The sequence below is a fragment of the Triturus cristatus genome, chromosome 3_2 (genome assembly GCF_964204655.1).
Source record: "Triturus cristatus chromosome 3_2, aTriCri1.1, whole genome shotgun sequence".
NCBI lineage: Eukaryota > Metazoa > Chordata > Amphibia > Caudata > Salamandridae > Triturus > Triturus cristatus.
In genome coordinates, this window is record NC_140584.1 from 1,103,644,494 (window position 1) to 1,103,666,541 (window position 22,048).

Sequence of the window (22,048 nt, forward strand, 5' to 3'; positions counted from 1 at the left end):
TTGTCCTTACTTACCCAGCCTTGCCTCTACATCCTAGAGCTCTGCCAGCTTTCCAGTGCTTCGTGAGCGCTATACTTTACCCAGGAAAAGAAGGGGAGGTGGTGGCCTGCAGCGCTGTGCTGCCAACGTGTTGCGAGGGAATCCCGGCATGTGGGATTCCCCCCTGTGCTCCTGAAGCTAGCGGGAGCCCACCCAGCATTTAGGATTTTGTTGTGGCAGGAGCCTCCCCGCATTGTGGTGCCGAAGGAGCGGGTGCCCACCTCGCGTTTTATGCATATTTTATTAGCGGGAGCCCACCCCGCGTTTTGTGCCTTCAAGCTGGTGCCCACCCAGCAGTTGTCTTTATTTCAAACGGGAGCCTACTCCGTATTTCGGCCGAAATCTCAAGGGAATCACCACCATGGCCCGGGAGGAAAGACCGAAGCCACCGCCGAGAGCACCAAAAGCGAAGACAGGCGCCCGTCCTTGACTGTGGGCAGGGCCTGCTGCGGCAGCTGGTCGGAGCCTCACGGGCTCCATTTCCGCCTCCCCCTGCCTTGGGGAAGCCATCCGGAGCCTCATGGGCTTTCCATCTAAGTCCCGGTCCCAGGAAGGGGGACCGGGCGAAGGGAGACAGGCAGCACTGCACCTGAGACGAGACGGGGCTCCCGTATGGTGAGGGGAGCCCCATGTGCCCAGAGAAGTCTCGGAAAAGTGAGCTGGCTGCAGCGAGAGGCCCCGGACTGCCAGTGAGTGGGGCTGGCTGAGGGAGCGAGATCGAGGCACAGTGCTGGTGCCAATTTCCAGAGCGGACCCGCAGGAGACCGGGCCACTCCAACGTGGGCTACATTGCTCGTAGGGCCCCAGTGGGGGGACCCAGTGGGCACCGAGGTGCCTAGGCCTGCATGTATTTTCTGAGCGGACCCGCAGGAGAGCGGGCCGCTCCATCGTTGGGGCTAATTCTGTTCACAGAGTCCCGGAGTGGGGCTCCAGCGTGGCCCGTGGTGATAGTGTCCCTTTGGCTACACAGCGGTGCCAAAGTTGCAGGCTGCTGCAACGCTTTGGGGCCAAATCTATTTTTAGAATCATAGAGTGGGGCTGCAAAGCACAAGGGTGCCCAGACTAGTTTGGCACAGCTGTACCGCCCGTTAGCGGCAGCCGCAAGGTTTGGGACCATTTGGTTTAGAGTTCCAGGGGGCTAAGGAGGCACAGTTGGTGAGGGTATGTTTGTTTTGGGTGCCAAGGTTGGTACTACATGTACCATAATGGTAATAACCTACCGTGGGCACTACTGATTATGTCTTATGCCCCATGCTCATGTGAGTTTGCCTATTGTCATCCAATGAGACGCTATGATTATGCCTAATGCTAATGTGCATGCCTAATATGTTGCTATGGTGGTTTAGGTTAATGCCTGATCTAATGTGTTTATGCCTCATGTTAATGTGATGATGCTAAGTTCATGATCTTGCCAGTAGTTACTGGTTGCTTTGCATTTATTGGTCGTTAGGATTAAAGCTTGGCTGCAATGGTCATATAGGGCCCTGCACTGTGACTTATTATACATCGAAGTTAAGAGTCTGATGGAAAAAATGGAGAACTTAATTTGCACCCCCTTAAGAAAAAAGTGGGGGCTTGGTATAGATATTAATACAGTAGAAGTTAAAGCATATTGATAATACATTTGTGTGCTGCTGTAATTGCAAAAACAGATCAACTTGTGGGCACATATTAGAGCATTTTTCAGAACAAATCACAAGAAAACAGTGAGGGTCAGGGAGACATGGTCTTGCATAATTCCGTATTCAAAGGGACACAGCTGCAACACCCTAGACACACTACAAAGGAGACTCCACACAAGGTTATATAAAAATAGCCTTTGTATTATTTAAAACACATTATCACATATCTCTACAGTGTGCCCACTGGCACCAGGTAGCAATTTACAGGGGACTATGTACAAGGCAGCACCAATTGGGTCGCTGCCAGAACCATCACAAGCTGATCAGACTTGCGTATTAAGGCTGTCCTGTGCAAATAAAATTTTAAACATCTCTTGATATCAAGAGAATGTAAAGTCCTTTCCGCAGGTGTTTGTGGATTAGGGAAAAAAGTCTTTAAAACAGCTGGCTCATTCAGATGAAAATCAGAAGGCAGTTTAGGAATAAAAACCGGGTTAGTGCGTAGCACTACCAAGTCTCTGGTGAATTGCAGGAAAGGTGGCTTTATAGTGAAGGCTTGAATGTCACTGACATGCCTAGGGCTAACAGCAGAGATATTTTCCAAGAAACAAATTTCAAATCGGCCCTATGAATAGGTTCAAAAGGGTGCTGCATGAGTTGTGACAGAACAATATTAAGATGCTAGGGCGGAGGTGGGCTCTGTATGGGAGGAAACATACAAAACAATCCTTTGAAGAATTGTTGAATGATCCTAGAGGAGTAAAGAGAGTGTGAACCATCCTGTCGAAATTTTGAGATAGCCGCTAGGAATACTTTAAGAGTAGAGTGGGGAAGGCCTGACCTTGCCAGGTGTAAAAAGAAAGGTAAAAGTTGTTCTGGTTTTGCATGGATTGGGTGGACGTTGGAGGCCTGACACAAAGGCAGAAACGTTTCCACTTGAGCATCTAAGTTTTTATAGTGGAAGGCGCTCTGGCATTAGCTAAGACTTCTCTACAATCTGAAGGAATGTCTGAGTGAGCAAATTCAAGGTGCTCAGGCGCCAGGCCGCTAAGCGCAGAGATGCAGGATCAGGATGGCAGATCTGGCCGTTGTGTATGGAGAGGAGATTCGGTATTGGTCATAGCTGAATGGGATCGCATTCGCACAGAAGAAGGAGTTCTGTAAACAAGAACTGGCGAGGCCACCTGGGAGCTATGAGAAGCAGGCGACAAGGCTCTTTACTCATTTTCCGGAGTAATCTGGGGACTAACGATATCGGCGGAAAAGCGGAGGCATAGATTTTTGACCAGTTCATCAAAAACGCATTTCCGTCTTGATGGGGAAGCCAACTTGCGTAGAATGGGCATTTGCAGCTCAGGCTGGTCGCAAAAAGGTCCAAATTGGGTTGACCCCATTTCTGAAAGATCCGGTCTAACGTTGGTTGATATAGTTCCCACTCGTGGTTGGATGAGGTCGACTTGCTGAGGGAGTCCGCAAGGATTTTGGACACTCCCGGGACATGGACCGCTGTCAAAGTTATTTGATGTTGAATAGCCAAATCCCAAATTTGCTGAGCCTGTTGAGACAGCAAGGTGGATCTTGTGCCCCCTTGTTTGTTTATGTTGTGCATGCTCGGAAAATCGCTAGCAACTCCAAAAGGTTGTTATGCCAAGTCCGTTGTTGAGTATCCCACCTGCCGTTGACTGAGAGGCCTTGAAGATGCGCTCCCCATCCCTCGAGGGAGGCGTCTGTGGTGATGACGAAACTTGGAGCCTCCACTGAGAACGAGAGGCCCGCTGCAACCTTCCTTATGTAAATCCACCAACGCTTTTCGTATCTGAGGCGTGATGTGGATGAGATCATCGAAGGACCCTGAAAACTGTAGCCACTGTTTGTTGAGCTCCTCTTGCAAGGGTTTCCTCTTGAGGTGACAATTGGGGACCTGGAGAATGCAGGATGAGGGCAGGATGAGAGCATTCCCAGAAGTGACTTGAACTGTCAGACAGAAACGCACTTTCTTGAGCGTAGTTGCTTGGCAAGCTTGCAAATCCTTTGTTGCCTTTCGTTTGAGACAAAGGCTTGCGTCTTTAAAATGTCTATAGTAGCTCCCAATAATTTTCTCTTTTGCGAAGGGATGAGTTGAGACTGGTCCAGATTGATTGAGAGGCCAGAGATTGGAAAAGGGACAGACATCTCTGAGTATGGGCGTTTGCGACTGCAAATGAATTCGCCTTGATAAGGCAGTCGTCGAGATAAGGAAATATTTGTATTCCACTTTGTCGAAGAGGTGCCGCCACCGGTGCCAGAACCTTGGTGAAGACACGGGGCGCGGAACATAGTCCAAAGGGGAGGACTTTGAATTGGAAGTCCCTGCCAGCCACTCTGAACCTTAAGAATTTTCTGTGTCTGGGTAATATCGGGACATGAAAGTTTGTGTCTTGGAGGTCGAGGGTGGTCATATGATCCTCCAGAGTGAGAAGCTGAAGCACTTCATGGAGAGTCAACATCCGGAAGGAGTGTTTTTTGAGAAATTGGTTGAGGGAACGAAGGACGAGAATGGGGCGCCAGTCCCCCGATTTTCTTTTTTTATCAGAAAAAATCTGGAATAGAAACCTGTGCCTTTTTGTAATCTTGGAACCACTTCGATCGCTCCTTTCTTTATCATTAGATTTACTTGGGAGAAAAGCTCTTTGAGATGAGCTGGAAGCGGGCCTTTGGGAGGAGAATTTGGAGGAAGTCTGACGAATTCTAGGACGTGGCCCCTGGCTACTATGTCCAAGACCCATTTGTCTGTGGTTATGGCAGACCAGGTTGAGTAGAAACGGGAGATCCTTCCTCCAACTTTTGTAGGGTTGCGCGGTAGGACAGGTGGCAGTTATCACTCCTAGCGCCTCGAAAGGGCTGCTTCCGAAATTGAAGAGTACCAAGATATCTTGCTGTCTCTGTATCTTTTTTAATAGCTTGAAGGGTGTCGTCAATGTGTTTACCGAAGAGAGATTCGCCGTCAAAAGGCATGTCATTTATCTTTGTCTGGACTTCCTGACAAAATTAAGTGACCTTCAACCAGGCCTGACTCTGAAGGACTGCAGCTCCTGCTAGCTGGCGAAAACCTGTAGAAGCAACATCCACAGCAGAGTCGATAATCTTAGCCGAGATTCGTTCTCCCTCTTAGAGGATTTTTAGCGCTTCTGTCTTGGAAGGATCAGGTAATATCTGGATAAAGGGAGAGATGTCTGATCACATCTATCTATCGTAGTTGCCTAAGATGGCCAGAGAGTTGGCTGCCCCGACAGTAGTGACCGCCATTGCAGAAACTATCTTACCTATGGAATCTAGACGTCTCCCATACCGATCAGGGGGAGCAGACAACAGAGAGGAGGGATTCCGTGCTCGATGTTGTGCCGCTTAAATAATTTGAGGACCTGCCTTGGGTGTTCGGGCTGGACTGTTCCCATGAGGCACAGGGTCAAGACTGATTTGCATATGGCCAGGTCTAAACTGGGGTGGCATGGTGAGCAAAAGAATGATGGATTTAACCAGGATCTCTTGACTGGGGGTGAATGTTTTGATTTGTTCTGCATTCCGTCCATCAATTGTGTGTCTTTTGCTTGAGAAATAACGGAATCTGCCTTTGGCTGACCGATCAGACAAGCTGGTGAATTATCAAGTACCTTGTATTTCTTTTCAAGACGAGGCAGGACCGCAGGAATGAAGACAGGGGTCTTCATGACCTTCAGTCCTTCCTGCCAAATGAAGTCAATAATAGGTTTTGTTTGCACTTGTTTCCTTGGTTCGTCCTTAAAATCGTAAAGGAAACAATCATCCTTCCTAATGTCCATAGGGAGGTGGAAACGTTGGGCCGCTCTCCATCAGAACGTGAAAACCTCCGATGTCAACTGGAGGTGAGTCAACAGCAGCAGGAGCGGAAGGAGACGGAGTTTGTATCTGATAGTTATCCCATTCAGTAAGGAGAGATCTGTCATCTAATTCTCCCTCTTCTCTGTCGTCATCCGTGGTGTGCGTGTCCTGAAGGTGTTGGGACACTGAAACTACCGGAGAATGCGGTCTGGGCGACCTAAGTACTGATGAAGACTGAGGATCAGGTGTTTGCGGGACAAAAGAGGCCGATTCAGATGGAGGGAATCATCGATAGTAGTCATCTAACATGTGTTGCAAGTTGTTTATAAGAAACAAAGGCATCTGTGCAGTAGGGTTTGTTACTGGAACTGAAGCAGCAGCCTCAGGGTAATAGTCCTCCTCTTGGTTCTCGTCCTGGTACTTAATGAGGAGCTCAGAAGGGCTCCGAGCAGTACGAAATCTATTATCTTCCTCAGATTCTTCCTCATCGTCTCCATAATCCAATAATTGCTCAGGCAAAGCGAGAGGTACTTTACCGGGGGAGGTGTGAATAGGTAAGAGGGCCTCCAAAGAAGAGTTTCGTCTCTAAAGCAAGGAAGCCTCTGCTGTAGACGGTGGTAAATTTGTAGATGGCACCATAGAAGTCGCCGACGATGCTGCGGCCGTAGACGAAGACCATAGTTGAAGGTCTTTGCATGAAGATTTCTGTAGCGTCGATGAGGCGGCCGTTGACGAGGCGGCCGTCGACGGGGCAGTCTTTGACGAGGCAGCCGTTGACGAGGCGGCTGTCGACAGGTCAGTCGTTGACGAGGCAGCCGTCGACGGGGCTAACGTCGACGAGGCCATCGTAGTCTTCGTCGACGAAGGGGCGTCGATAGTAGCCTTCACCTTCTTCGTCGACAACGAGGAGAAGTAAGTGATCGACGTGCGAGGCCTCACAGCAACAGACACCAGCGTCGACGGCGAGGATGCCTACGATAGGATCATCTGAGGCTTTGGAGATGAAAATGTGGCAGTTGACGTCGTCGGCACGGCGACGGTAGGCTTCGTCAACGAGGGCATCTTCGTCGAGCTTGTCGACGAGGGACCCCGTTTCTGAGGTAAATTCTTGTCAGGATTAGTTTAAGAGGCCTGAGATTTTAAAGTCTTTCTTGGGGGTGTAGAGGGTACAGGCTTACCCTTGAAAGATGGAGGAGCCTTTTTTGAGGAGGAAGGCAACTCATCTAGTTTGGAGGTTTGCTGTTTCTTTAACACCTTCGCCCCAGGAGAAGACCATTCCGTGCCGGTAGGCCTCTTTCTAGAGGAAGCAGTCTTGAGAGAGGAAGTACTCTCAATGTCATATAAGGGGTTCTCCTGGTCCTTAAGCTTCTGTAGCTACAGAAGAAGACGTCCCTCTCTGTCTCTCAAAGTCTTTTGAGGGAAAGTTCTGCATATCTTGCAGTCTGTCACCTGGTGGTCGGGATAAAGGCAGTAAATGCATTTCTTTTGGGGGTCCTCTGAAAACAGCGGAGCTTACCACAAGACTCCCAAGGTCTGAAGAGATTCCTTTGAAGAAGACATCATTAATGAAGAAAATTCTGAAGAATCCTGAAGAGGAAAAGAAGTACTGAGCAGAGCTCAGGGAGACTCCCTTCACACGACGTGCGGTTAGAAAATCTGAGAGCCTGAGCCTCTGAGGAGAAGGTTCTAGGGAATCCTGTCGCCTGATTGGCTGTAGTTCGGACTATATATAATGACTTGGACGAGTCATGAAAGTGGAAAAAAAAATCCTATTGACTGCTATGTAATTCTACTTCCTGTTATTCTCTTAGCTTTGCTATGCCTATTTTATGGATATATTGCTATTTTTATGTACCATGGGACTCCCACTTCGACGACGGGGAATGATTCAAGCATGTGAATCTATGAAAGATACCCCAATACTTGAGAATAAATGATTAAAATAATAGAAAGTGAGTCTTTAGTGTTACTAGAGTTACATGTAGAAAAATCACTGAGTAGTGCAAATGCCATGTTCAGTCAAAATTTGTCCTGCAATTTTAAAAGATATTGTCCTTGGGCGAATGCAAATATTTCCAAAAGTCTTACCGCATGTTCTGTTAAGCGATTCTCCGAATACGTTGAGACTGCAAGGGTTGCCAATAAAATGAAATGCATTCAGATGACTGCTCACATTTTTAATTCACACTGGGGTTGACAAACACATAAGGCATCCTGTGCAACACACAGGTCATGTGACAATGCAAGTAGCTTCCTCTAAATTGCTCAGGACACTTAATGTGTTCATCGTGTGACCAATCAGTCTCCTTCCAGGAATGCGTCATGCGTAGGTTATATGGTGATCTCCTCTCACTGTATGGCATGACAGAAACAAATATCAAGAACGTGTTCTGCCTTTCCGAGCGATGTGTAATGTCAGAATGTTGCACGTCTTGGGTGGCAAATATAACAATTGTATTTGTAAAGTGCACGTTCACCCCAAAGGTTACTCTGGCGCTAAATAACAGATGTTTATTGTTACCCAACTCAATTGTACTAGTTTTTAAAAATCGTACCAAACTACAACTGAAAGTTTGCTGCTGGTACTTGGCTCTAAGGACATTTCTCTAGTGATTTCACAGTTTTTTATTTCTTCCTGCCATGTACTTCTGTTTTCTTACTTCATTCTCTATCTCCCACCTTTTTTGGGGGAAAAGAGCATGTTGGACTACTCAGTGCTTATAAATATTAATGAAGATTCGGTACCGGAGAGGGAAAAATCACCTATAATAACAGTAGGCCGTAGTTGATATCTTCAATGAATGAAAAAAATATTTAAAAACTGATCATATCCTATTGAGCTAATTGAAATGAAGTAGTTAAAGGAACTATCTCTTCTAGTTGACCATCAAAATGAGCTGGGGTATTAAGTACTACTCTCCCACAAACAGTTAATGGAGTTTCATGTCTGTCTTGATGCAAACGTATAGTTTTTACTCCGTAAGAAGCTGCATACATGTTGGAAACATTTTTCTTCCATTTCATTTTTAAAATGGGGGTTATAATTAATGTTATCCCATTTGCTTTCTTTTTGCTATATGTTTCCTGGTGGTTGTTTCTCAATATAAATTGCATTTTGGCATAATGCACCATAGCTGAGACAGTCTGTGTTCAAGACATTTGTAAAAATGGCCAGAATGGCAAACGGCTGTTACGTGTAATTAATGTTTCCTTCTTATTTTTTCTGCTTAGACCTGATAAAGTTGACTCTGCAGAATTGCAAGTTGATAACCATTTGCAACGTCAAGCAGACAAAACAAAGGTACATTCTATATTTCCCTAAGTTAAGACCAGTTCACAGAGCCTTCTTTTAGATGGTTGCAAGCTTGTTGTCCTTGGGTGTGGAATTTTATTAAATAATCTCGTGTCAAAGGGATGAGATGCAACAGAAATCTACTTTGCCAGTTCAAAAAATAAACAGTTTGTCCCATTTGGTGTCATGCAGCGTGGTAGCACATTATGGCTGTGTCCTTATATCGGAGCTCTGATAATCACTACTCTAATAATGCCCATGCTCATATTATGTGAGGGGTTGGATTCCAGCATGGCTCTGATTAGTCACCTTTTTGATTTTATTTTTCCAGGTTCTGAACATGCATCTGCTCCATTTGTGTGAAGTATTTGCATAGGCAAAAACTCTACCTATGCAGAAGGTCTGTTAATGCATGTGATCTGTTTAGGCCAGTCTAATAACAAAAGGGCTTTCAATGTGCCTGGAATTTCACTATGTCAGAGTTATCATAGAAGAGGTTAATATGTATTATTGCTTTAATTGCAATATTGGTGTTTAGATTTTGAGTAAACGTCATGTGAATTGATCTAGCAAATTTGCTTTTAAGCATTCAAACTATTCAGAAAACTTTACTGTAAATAAACTCAGATTATATTTGTTATCCTGTGCCTGGGTTGCCATCTGATGAGACCAGTCAGATTCTTACTTTTGTCACATTACCATGTTGTGTAAGTCTTTACAATTCAGACTCATAAAACTATTTCCTCGCCTGAAGATTTTTATCTGAGCATATCTACTCACAGGAGCTTGAAGGTAGCAGGAGGGTTAGTTTCAGGGCTGGAATGATTCGATGGTGCTTTTCCTTTAGGTCACTCTGAAACATGCCACTGCAATGCATGTGTTAGATTTATTTTACGAGCAAAACACAGTACGCGATAATTTATCAATGCGGTCTTCATCCTTCTTTTTTTTTTCCATGTTGCCAATTATTTTTTGCACATTCCATTTTGAAAGCAAACAATTGCCAGTATTGGTTCCTTTCGTCTGCATGTACTACAGTCAAAGAGCATTAGGGCAACATTAGAGATAAATAAAAAGTTGTGTTTTACAGTACTTCTGAGCTTGGAGCTCACTGTATTTCCTTTAGGGGCTCGCCTCAATAGTATATGCTTTGCTTTAGTGATTCACATGTACAGTTTTGAACACCTTATACATGTGGATAAGTATATATTCATAGTATGCGTGGCTGTAGATACACATGCTCTGTATACTCCTGCCATCTATTGTTTGGTTTGGCTTTTTGCCAGTTAAAGAAGTTTTGAGTCGCAAAACTGCTTAAGACACCAATGTTGGCTCACAGTGCCCCAGGACAATGAATCCACCTCAGATTGTTTTTCCAAGCCATTGGGTACAGACAATTCTTTTGCCAGTTCAGGAACCTAGGTCATTTTCACCAGTATCTTTGTGCTAGCCTTTATAGGATTCATCTCCAGCAATGGGAGAAAACTTCACTGGACACTAACCAACTGTGCCTGCCATCTATTGCTTCAAAAGACTGTGATAGTGGCACTTGACTTTGAGCAGTGTTGATGCAGCACCCTTGAAGAAATGGGCGGTATAAAAAATTACTGCCAATGAGGGGTGCTGTGGAAAGGACACTTTTTCAATTTTGCCATGATTGCAAAGTCCCCGTGTCCGATCAGCATTGGATGTGCAGTTTTTATTTCCACATCACAAGTAGCCAATCTGCTCGCTTTATAAAGCGCTCAACTGCAAGGAAACCATCCAGTACTGGCAAAAATGCCATTGGACACATCACAAAATACAGATACAGGTGTTAACTGAAACACCAGACCTGATCGGAGGACATATTCAGGTGTCAAAGGAGAGGACCTGGTACCTCCGGTTGTGCGAAAGTGGCTCTGTATATACTGTTCCCAAATAGGTACAGTGTGTACAGAGTCCACAGTCCCCAGAGGTTTTGCAGAGGCTAAAGTTATATATAACCTTAATCTCTAAAGTGTTAGCTTGGTCGAGCAGTAAGACAGTATCAGAGGACAGTGTAAAGCATTTGTTGTACACACTCAGCAAATGATCTCACACACTCAAGAACTGAACTCTAGACCAATGGTTTGTATATAAAAATATATGGTTGGTTTATTTTAGAACCAACAATAGGTATCAAAATATACTTTCTCAGAATGAGATGCTTTAGTTAAATACTTTGCAATAGGCAATTGACTTTTGAATGTAATAGTTAGTTTGTTGCAATAGGCAACACAATTTCAAACATAATAATACTTTGAGCTCAATGGGAATTTTAAGTTAAATGCAATTGATTACTTTCAGGATTACTCTTCTAACTCCAGGACTGGATCCTAGATTCAGTCCTGGGACAGTTCTTGAAAACAAGTGAGTAAATACGTTTTAGTTACTCTTGTGATTTTTAAGCAATATTTTGGTATTTTAAAAGTTGACACTTTGAAACTTTTTCTAATCAAATTACCAATGTTATCCTATGGGAGGAAATTTACTTAGCAGGTAAGTGGGGTTATGGTTATTTTTTCGGGTTCAGTGTTGGATCCTGGATCCAGCACTAGTATACCACCTGTAAGCAGTTGATAGAATGCATTTAGGTTATAGAGGCGTTTTTTAACGAATATTTGCAAGTTTGCAAAATCGACACTTAGAAGAAATTTCACAGAAAAACAGTCAATGGTTTCCTATGGGAGAAAGTTCAAGTTACCGGTAAAGTATGTTCTCGTTACTTTTGTAATCCAGTGCTGAGCTCCTAGGCTCAGTACTGGGACATCTATCTAACACAGGTAAGTAATTACGTTTTCACAGTTGGTACAATTTTTAGGTCTCGCTGAGTCAGCATGCGCTGCTCGGAGAGACATTTTGTATGTGAGTTTTCAAAGTGCTGCTGGCTGGCCTAGCGCTTGCGTTCACGCTAGCGTGCACGACGCGCATCCGCCAGCTTTCAGCCCTGCACCTCATCGCACACCACTCGCCAGCCTACTTTTGCCATCGCGCGCACCACTCGCGCGCGTGCTTGTTGTTGTACTTGATACTGTACTCAGTATGTAGACATAAGGCTAACTACGCCTTATGCTAATGACCTATTACAGGCTGATAGGCTGCAAACATTACGCTGTGGTGTGGCATTTCATGCCCATTCGAAGACGTTGCAAGTGGTGTTAGGCTGCTTTTATTATGTCGAGGTGCGGCATATCACGCCCATCAAATGACGTAGCTAGAGTTGTCAGGCTGTATTCATTACGTTGAGTTGCTGTAAATCACGCCCATCTAATGACGTTACAAGTGCTGTTAGGCTGTACTCATCACGTTGTTGTACGGGAAATCGCGCCCGTTAAATGACGTTACTAGTGAGGATAAGTTAAAGGCCTTGGAACTCTACCGGCTAGAGTAGCGGCTCAGAAATGAAACGCTTACTCTTCGGTTCGGTGCTCTTCTACCCTGTGGCAACAGTCTGAGCTCGGGTAAGTCAGCAGGTTTTTAGATAAGTTTTGCCTGCCCCCTGTTTTCTGTCCTTTTAATCGCGGAAGGCATAGTGTTGGAGGCTTTAGTTTACTATTCGTATTTCCTACGGTGGGGGTGGGTTGTTTTAACAACTACTCGAAAGTCGTTTACATGCATCTGTGATACAGAGTTTGCGGTTATAAATATGGCACAAACTAGAGAACATGTCTTCCCCCTCCCCCATATTTCCCCCCCCCCCTCATATTCCCACCCCTCATGTCTCCCCACCCCCCTCCCTCTTCTTCTTGCTTGCATGGGACACTTTGCTCATGCTTGCAGTACCGTCAGTTTCCATTTTGAATAACAGCTTGCTTCTAATTGAGAAGGCAGGCTAATCTTAATTGCTACTTCAATAGGAGTGCGCGTCTTGGGCGGATTTGCCTTGAATGTATTTTCTTCGCATGAATTTGCGGGTACACTGATTACAGTGTTTTTATGCGCTTGTTTATGAAGGATGAATATATGTTCTAGCATACAATATATGTGACATATAATTGTGACTAAAGTCCTTTATTTTCAAAAACTTCCCTTGTTGTAGTGTGTACGAGTGCGCTTATCCGAGTTTTCCCACACGTGTCTTCTTACCGATGAGAAGATCAATTTGCCTCACTTTTGGACACACATCTTCGGATAAAAAAGTATTTATTATTGGCCAAATGCTGATGGTTTGAAGATAGGTTCTTTCTATTTGAGTTTGAGTTAAGAGCGCTGGTATCTGATTGCTAGTTTAAAGAGCCTTGCCTGCCATTTGATCTGGAAGGGTTCTGATATGTGGCATAATTAGGTGGCTTGCAATTTTGCGCGATGACTTTCGCGGCCAATGCTTTTTTTTAGCTGTGTGCACCTCCCATTGGGAACCGGGAAGTTCAACTCTGCTACTTGCCTTGTTGTGTGCATCGGTATTGGGTGAGCGTGGACTTGTTGCGTATGAAATCTCTCAGGACTACCACAGGAGGATAGCCAAAAAAACAAAGCAGCGTGAGCTCTGGCCCTGGGGCACTGACTGTCGCACGACCAATCCACTGTGAGCCTCATTTGAATGCAAACCACCTTCTCTGTCTGTGTCCCTTTAAATAGCAGACTTGTCTGTGTTCTGGCCTCACTTCCCCCCCCCCCCCCCCCCCCCCCCGCCTTCCCCCCCCCCAACCCCCAGACCTCTTTCCCAGCTGGAGGCCCTGCGGGTCATTATTTGTTCACCTTTGTGATAGCAGAGGCGGAGCCTGTCCAGGCAGCCAGGGCCAGGTGGCCTCTCCTCACTCCTTTCCACCACCCTGTTCTCTGCTGCTCCACCTAAGACCAGTCTCTGGCCAGGGCCCCACCCTGCTCGTTTGCAAACTTCCATAATGCTTGTCACCAAGTACCCAATGCTGCTCATGGTAATGTGAGACTGTTGATCGTTTGTTTTTTCTCGGGGTGGCTGTTTGCTATAAAACCTTGTGTTAGTTTAAGCGTCTGTTTGTTGCCTAGAGTTGGTCTGGGTGTTGCTCTGTCATATGCACTCTTATTCTGTGCCGCTGTCCACATGCACAAGTCAAAAGCCAAACCAATTTCCTTAATCACTAATTATTGCATCATACTGATCGCTGAGGTAGACAGCCAGAGAGGGCCTGCAGTTCTGGAGCATTTACTGCTACCCATGGCCGACTCATACTTTTTATCATTGACAATCCATGCAGGGGAAGTCCATCTGTCCTGCTTATTGGGGCTCCATTGTGTCGAGTTATCCCCGCTAATCTCTTAAACCTGAAACAATGCTACTATGCTGTGTTCAGGTCTTCATAGGGGCCTTCAACAGCGCTCACAGCATTACTTCCATTTCTTTTTTGTTTTTCTTGGAAAAAGGAAGAGTTTTCACTGGTATCAAACATTTTCTCGCATCTGAGAAATAAAAAAAAAAAATAAGTCTACTGATCTTTATAAGGCTTTATAAGTTATTGCCATAGCTCCTCCTTTTTTCTTATGCCACTCACTTTCTTCTGAATCCTTCTTTTCTCTGCCTTCTACCACGTGCCTGCCTATACCATGCAGCAAGTCCATCACTGCCCCTGCCGCTATCTTTGGTAATGCTTGTCCTTCCAACGTCCTGTCTTTCCGTCATGCCTGTGCATATCTTCATTGCTGTCTGTAATTGGCCCAACTTCCTTTTCTAACTCCCTCCTAGTCCCTGTGTCTGTATCTGTTGCGTCTCTGTGCCCTCCAGCCACAATATCTCCATTGCTGATGGATGACATTTGTCACCTATTTGAATCAGTAGTCATGAAAAACCTTTTATTTGTCCTGTGAAACCGAAGCTGAGTAGACCGCTAAAAAAATCCTTTCTGCCTCGGTCTCCACTGCCTGAAAGAAATGTAAATCTGCACAACAATTTAATCTGCAAATGTTTAGGGTTTTAATCCTTTTATTGATTTTGAGAAGACCAGCATTACATTAGCTGCTACCGACATCCACCGGCCGGTGGTGAACATTAGTTTGAACTAGAAATAAAGTTGGAACAAGCATTGGCATAGCCAGTAGGTCTCGCCTTTGGGAGCTTAAAAGTGTTTAGCCATGCAACTGTTGGTGTTGATGCCCCAAGGATATTGTGCTGCATAACTAAATACTTATAAGGTCCCAAAAGCTTGTTAAAGAATATTTGTAGTTTGCAAAAATCGACACTTAGAAGAAATTTCACAGAAAAACAGTCAATGGTTTCCTATGGGAGAAAATTGAGTTAGTGGTAAGTATGGTTTGTAATTACTTTTCAGGGTCAGTGCTGGGCACCAAGATCCAGCACTGGGATCTCTCCTAATTGCAGGTGAGTATTTCCGTTTTCGTTACTCGGTTGATTTTAGGTGAATATTTTAAAGTTTAGAAACTCCACACTTAGAAGAAATTTCAAGTGAAACCAGTCAATGTTACCCTATGGAAGAAAAGTGAGTTATCGGCTTTTGGGTAAGTACTCGACGGGCAGAGTTAAGGTTCTGGGCATAGACTCGGGGGTCTCCCAGGGTCAGGTAAGTACAGTTGTTACACCACAGCGGCACAGGGGCTGCCGGGTGCAGAGTAAGTTAGGCCCAATGTTATCCTATGGAAGGCAGGGGGCCCGTGGTTGGTGGCTGCTGACTAGCAAACCACGCGGCTGCGGGAGCTGGGCTCCTGGTCACTTGCTCAGGGCAAATGGGGAAGTAGGTAGGAGTAGAGGGTGCACAGCCAGGGGCACTCGGGCGGCTGGGTGCAGGGTGCTTTTGAGCCTTCGGGCGCTCAATGGATTACAATGGAGAAGCTTCTTCAGGTGCGACCACCACTTCGAGAGGTAAGTTGAGTAGTTGGAGGATAGGTAGGTACCCAGGTGTTGGCACAGGGGTGCGCAGGGCGCCAGGTGCAGGGGTGCCTTTTGGTGTCGGGAAATCTTACCCTCTGTTGATTGCGGTTGGGGGGGTCCCTGGTTCAGAGGCTGCAGGCGTCGTCAGGAGCATCGAGGTGGGTCCTTGGGTGCCGGATTCATGGTCACAGTCGCCGGGGGGACGTCCTCGTGGTCTTGGTCCACTCCAGCACAGGCCAGGCTTGGCGGGTGCAGAGTGTTCAGGGTTCACGGTTCCCGGCTGATGCCAGGGGTCAGTTACTTGCTTTGAGCAGTGCCACTGCTCGTGGGAGTCCCAGATGCTCAGAGTCACAAGGTAGCCAGGTCAACCGGGGGTTTGTGGGGTTGCTGGCCACGGGGATGCCGGGATTTAGCAGGAGCAGGTTCGAGGGTCGACAGGCCGGTAGGGCTGGGGCCAAAGCAGTTGGTGTCTTCCTCTTTTAGGCAGCTGCTTGGCAGGTCTTCTTTCTTCTTGATCTTCTTTGCTGTTTCGGAATCTGGATCTAAGGAAGGAAGGTTCAGGGTGCCCCTAAATACTAGATTTAGGGGCGTTACAGGTAGGTAAAGGGCAGGCACCCATTGGGTACACACCCTATCCTGCCACTCTCCTGTGGGAGGGGGCAGTAGCCTAGTTCTGATTGGGTAGGGCTTCACATCTTCAAGATGGCGAGAGCCCGGAGATGTGCTTCACCTCGCCTCCCCACCTGAGGCTGGCACACCTCCTTTCCTTTCTTGGGGTTTCCGGCCAGTCTTCCCGCCAGAGTGGGGGTCAGAACCAGTAGGGGCCAGTTGCTGAGTACAGCAAGTGGCCTGGAGAAGCTCACAAAGGCGGAATGCCTTTGAAGCTTCCCCTGCCCATTCTGGGGGAGGAGACTTAGCACATTACCCAGGATGTGCATTGTTGCCGGCCCAGGAGAGCAGATGGCTCTCTACCCAGGGGTCCAGCAACATGTCTGCTGTGTGGCAGCCTAGGCAGCCCCTCAGACAAGACGTGGATTGTAGGTTAGGTTCAGAGGGCATCTCTAAGATGCCCTCTGCCATGCATCTTACAGTAGATCCCACACTGGCATCAGTGTGGGTTTACTGTGCTGAGAAGTTTGATACCAAACTTCTCAGTCTTCAGTGTAGCCATCATGCTGCTCTGGAGTTCGTGTTGACGACCTCCCAGCACCATATACTCTTAGTGGCAGCACTGCACTTGCAGTGCCCAGGAATGGACCTGGTACTGTAGGGGCACATGTCTCATGCACCTGTGCCCACACCACTGGCATAGGGCACCCAGCTAGAGGGTTGACTGAGGTATGCCAGGGCAGTGTGTGTTGTGGGCATGGCACACAGGGATGTGTGCCATGTCGACTCTTTGTTTTGTTCTGCACCAAGACACTCAGCCTGCAAAGGGGGGGGGGGGTGTGTGTGTGTGTGTGTGGGTGTGTGTGTGGGTGTGTGTGTGGGTGTGTGTGTCGGTGTGTGTGTCGGTGTGTGTGTGTGTGTGTGTGTCGGTGTGTGTGTCGGTGTGTGTGTCGGTGTGTGTGTGTGTGTGTGTCGGTGTGTGTGTGTGTCGGTGTGTGTGTGTCGGTGTGTGTGTGTCGGTGAGTGTGTGTCGGTGTGTCGTCTAAGGGTGGCACAATCAGTGCTGCTGCCCTTAGGGGCCTTCTCTGGTCACAGGGCCCTGGGTACCTAGGGTACCATTTACTAGGGGCTGACATGTGACCAGAGATGCCAATTGGGTTTTGGCTGTTAGGAAGTTTTTAGGGAAGGTGGCCCTGGGCACCTGATTGGCAGGACTCGAGGGCACAACTAGGAAAAGTGCATCAGTTATCAGGCAAAAAGTGGGGGGGTTACTGCAACAGAAACCCACTTCCTTACACTGGTGTACATCTGACACAGGTAGATCAGAGGCAGAAGGTGATGTCCTCCGATGCCAAAGCATGGGCCTCAGGCCAAGGACAACCCCCAGAATGCCCCTTCTACATCATGCACGCTTGGTTCAACCCTCTTGGTTCGACCTCTAAAGTGCTCTCAGGCTGAGACCGAACACTGCTTCAAAGGAGTCTGGCATTAAGCCCTAAGACCAGACTGAAGAGTCACTTGTTTTCAGGTACAGCTACAGGTGCTGATGTCCCTTAGGCCCTGAGTAAGCCTCGGGCTAGGGCTGCTGAACAGCGCTACCTGTATTTATCTCCTCTACTCCAAGACCCTCAAAGGCCTACCTTAGAGCTTAAATTAATTTCAAAGCCAACTCCAAAACTCTGAGCTCTGTTCCGAAATTTGCATCAGCTCCGAAGTCGGACTTGAGCAAGACCCTCATTGTAGTAGAGTTCCCTTACGTGCCATATGCAATGCAGTGCTACATAACGTCTGGGAATGGTATCTTCCTGAAATCGATATACAAACTAAAAATGCCCAACTTATGCATCTAGAGTTTACCCACCAGGCATCGTGGGTAATGTAGTAGGAAGAAGTATATGGTGAAGATGTTAGTGTACCTATTTCTGTCGATACCCCTGATCCATGTGTCCTCATCAAGTTGATGAAAAGCAAGGCTCTGATGATCCTGACCTCACTGTAGTAGCCACATTGATGGTGGTTAACTACCCTTCTGCATCTTATCAGAACGCCCACACGAGAGACTACTGTTCAGACTGGATCTCCTATTCAAGTTAGGGAACCCCATTCTGGCTCTCAACATTTCATAATGATGGCAGATTTGCTACTGAACTCTTACAATATTGACATTCCTTTCACGAGTACCCCAACCATGGGGCCAGCATCACATCCCAAATAAGAGCAGGCTCACCTTTTAATTGCATGTTTCTGAGGAGCTTTAGACCTATCTTGTCCCTAAGACAGTTATGTACAACTTAACCAGCCCACCACCACCACCACCACCACCGTCTAACCCTTGGCCATGCACACCACCACCACCTCCTCTGCCTCACACAACTATACTTCCTCAGTGACCCCAGCCATCCACTCATTCTAATCTCACCAAATCCTACTAAGGTAGTCCCTATCACTCTTATGACCCTGTCACACCCAGTGAAGACTCTTGGGAGGATTATGGGAAACAGCCTTTACTCTGAAGTTTTTACTCTGAAGTTTTTACTTCGTAGTACATTTTCCACGCATTTTTTAGATCGTAAAGACTGTTGGCACGCAAGTCTTCACATCGCAAGACAAAACCACGCAAGGGAGACTGGGGGTTCTCCTCCCAAAAAATATAACCTGTTCAATTACTAACAAATGTGTAAACGACAAATGGAATTAACAAGCATTGGTATAGCCAATAGGTCTCGCTTTTGGGACATTATAAGTGTTTAGCCATGCAACAGTTGATGTTGTTGCACCAAGGATATTGTGCTGCTTAACTAAATACTTATAAAGTTCCAAAAGCGAGACCTATTGACTATGCCAATGCTTGTTTTACGTCTATCTCGCCCAACGCTTATCATGTGCTGGTGGTTGCATGTGGACGTCACCAGCATCCATGTTGGGGATCTGGACTTCTTTTATCTCATCAGACTTTGACCATGAGCAGGAGGGGGCAAAAACAGCTGTAAGAAGGAGGAATAGAAAGTTAGGAAAATGGACAGATGGGGAAAACATAGAAGAAAGGAACCTGCAAGACAGTGAGACAGACAGTATGTGCAGTTTGAAAAATAAAAAGACACAAGGGGTAACCAAGACTAGGCAGCGTTGGTATTCAGCAATACAAAGACATGATACGGGGTTCGTAAGACAAGTACCAACTTGCGTACGCAAAATAGCAAACAAATGGGTTAACAAGTGGGAGGGCTGGTGGGAGTGTGGCCGAGAGAACACACAGAGATTCCCTTGCTGCAGCGAGCCTTGGGCACCGTCTGTTTGGAAGTTAATTACAAACAGATGTTGCCAAAGCGCCCTCCCGCAAGTGAATCGCTAAACGTGCACGCGTTGCCATTGAAGGCAATGCAACGCGTGCACGTTTTTGAGCGAAAAAGCGAACTGATTACTAAAGATCTCTCCTATGCAGCGCATAGGCGAGACCCAAATTAAGTGGCTGCTAAAACATGAGCAGTGGTAGGACACAAGTTCTTCAGCCATGCTCCAGGGGAGGGACAAACACAAGAAGAAAACTAACACATATGAAGCAAGCAAATGAGAGTGACAATACAACCAATCAATGGTAAACAATGTAAATGAGCAATACATCTTGCAGCTAATAGTGCATGCACTGCCTCGTAAGCAAGACATTAAAAGGTGAAAACAGGGAAAGGAGGAGGAAGATAGTATATAATGAGAAAGAAGGGATGAGAAAGAAACATTAAGAGTGAAATAAAGAAACAGTGTAGATGGTGGAGAAAAGATTCATGAAGTTCAGTTAAAATAGGACAGCCTTGATGTTCAATAGCAACCGCATTCGGCAGCACCAGTTGTGGGCTGCTAGGAAAACTTTGGCCAACTTGCACATAAATTATTTTTAGAAACTAAGCACAGATCCACATTCTCTTTACTAGAAGTTTTCATCACAATGTGCAATTCTATGAAACCTGCGTCTGTATACGACTGCAAACTATGATGACTTCTAGTAAAGAGAGAGTGGATTTGTCATTATTCTATATGTTGAAAGTATTTTATTTTACTCCAGACTAGCATCTCTGTTATGACACAGAGGCCCCAGCAAAGGTTTTCTCCCACTTTCATACAGCCACACCCACATGCAGTTAAGGGTCTGCTCCCTTCCTATTAGTTGGAGGCTACACATGTGCAAGAAAAATGCTATTATGTCAGGGGTCATGTAATGGTCTGTAGCCCATGGGAGATATGCAAGTACCCGATGAGGGCAGAATGGTACCATAAACACCTGCTGCATTCCCGAAATAGAGTTCCTCATTTCACGTTTTTCCTGTAACAAATCACTGGTCGTCATCGCAACATATAAACCTATAGTTTGGTAAAAATGCATGCAAATTTAACTATCCACAACTTTAAAGGCACTACGACGAGACAAAGTGTGCCATATCTGCTAGTTTGAAATCTATGCACTTTAAGGTGCAGCAAAGCAGGCAATTGTCTTAACACACTCTATGGCTTTACCAAAGGTTTCTGTCAAACTCAATCTATGCAGTTCCTTTTATAACAATTATAAGAGTTCTTTTTTAACAACAATAGGGAAAGAGTGTGCACAACAGTGACATTTTTAACTCTGGAAGTGTGTGTAGACAAGAGGGTGAGACAAACAGAGCAATATAAATAAATGTCTTCTTCACCAGTCATTGTCTCTCTCTATGATATAAGTGACTAACAACTTCTCTCTCATAACCAATACTGTCCTCTCTATGGTTTCACTTCATACAAACTGAGCTCAATGCAAGAATCAGTTAACACGTTATTACAGGCTCACCCTGAAATTATAATTAGCAAGTATAAGATTAGACCGGATATTACAGCACTACATATATTTCAAGCTCTCAAAATCACTTTGAAATTTGATGCCGTCTTAGAATTCTGTTCACAGGTCAAAGTAAAAACAAATATTAAAAAATATAAGATACATATTTTATGAATAAAAAATACAATTTTTATGTAGATGTATTGCACGATGATTTTTCCATAGTGTATGCCTTGCTCAAAAGATCAGGTAAGGTTGCCATACTGTCTCATATGCACTGTCCTTACCACTAGGTCATTAACATATTATTCCACGACCGATAACTCTGCAGCTGCGAGCAAGCAGGCCACAGGCTGTAATGCTACATGACTGCCTACTTTTGCACTACTACTATTCGACTGCATCTACTGTAGTGCTGCCAAGCATGGCATCATACAAGTATGGCTGTGTGCGTCAGTGATAGTGACAATGTGCAGTTTCAATGACCAGCAGATCATTAATACTCAATGTAGAGGGTGGCCATTCCATGACACATAGAAAAGCATGCACAGAAAATGTGCAGAATCAAAGTATTTGCTGAAAGGCACAAGAGGTCCCCTCATCACTCAGACATCGCCTCCATTTATGCAAACACAGGTTTCGGTTAGCCACTTGTGAGTGAGTACTAGTGGGGAAGGGATATCATGTGTCGTGTCACCTAACAAATAAGGAAGAGATTGTGACATATGGCAATTGCTGACAAGAGGTGCAATCTAAATTGTGTCTTGAAGAACAGACTAAAATAATGTTTATTTTTATTTAGAACATTTACTGTGTGCGGGGTCCTAGCTACAGGGAAGTGGGGCGCTTTACATATCAACTTTGATTTCATTATTTTATTTAAGGGAACTTAGCCTGACTAGGACCTTGAAACTGAGGGAGACAAGGTTAGAAAACAGAGACATCAAGGAAATATGGTAGAAAACTGCTATTGCCTGACAGAGATGCACCCACTGGGAGAATCCTGAACGCTTGTAAGCGCGAAG

The 22,048-nt window shown here is 45.7% G+C and overlaps 1 protein-coding gene across 4 annotated transcripts in view; it reads left to right on the forward strand.

The window, feature by feature from the left end:
• Window positions 1-22,048, forward strand: part of KIAA0753 (KIAA0753 ortholog) — a 359,680-nt gene that overhangs the window by 228,585 nt on the left and 109,047 nt on the right. For all 4 annotated transcript variants that reach the window (XM_085649901.1, XM_085649900.1, XM_085649899.1 and 1 more), the window contains exon 12: window positions 8,730-8,799. In XM_085649901.1, coding sequence (XP_085506027.1) covers window positions 8,730-8,799 — 70 coding nt within the window. The remainder of the gene's footprint in view (window positions 1-8,729; window positions 8,800-22,048) is intronic.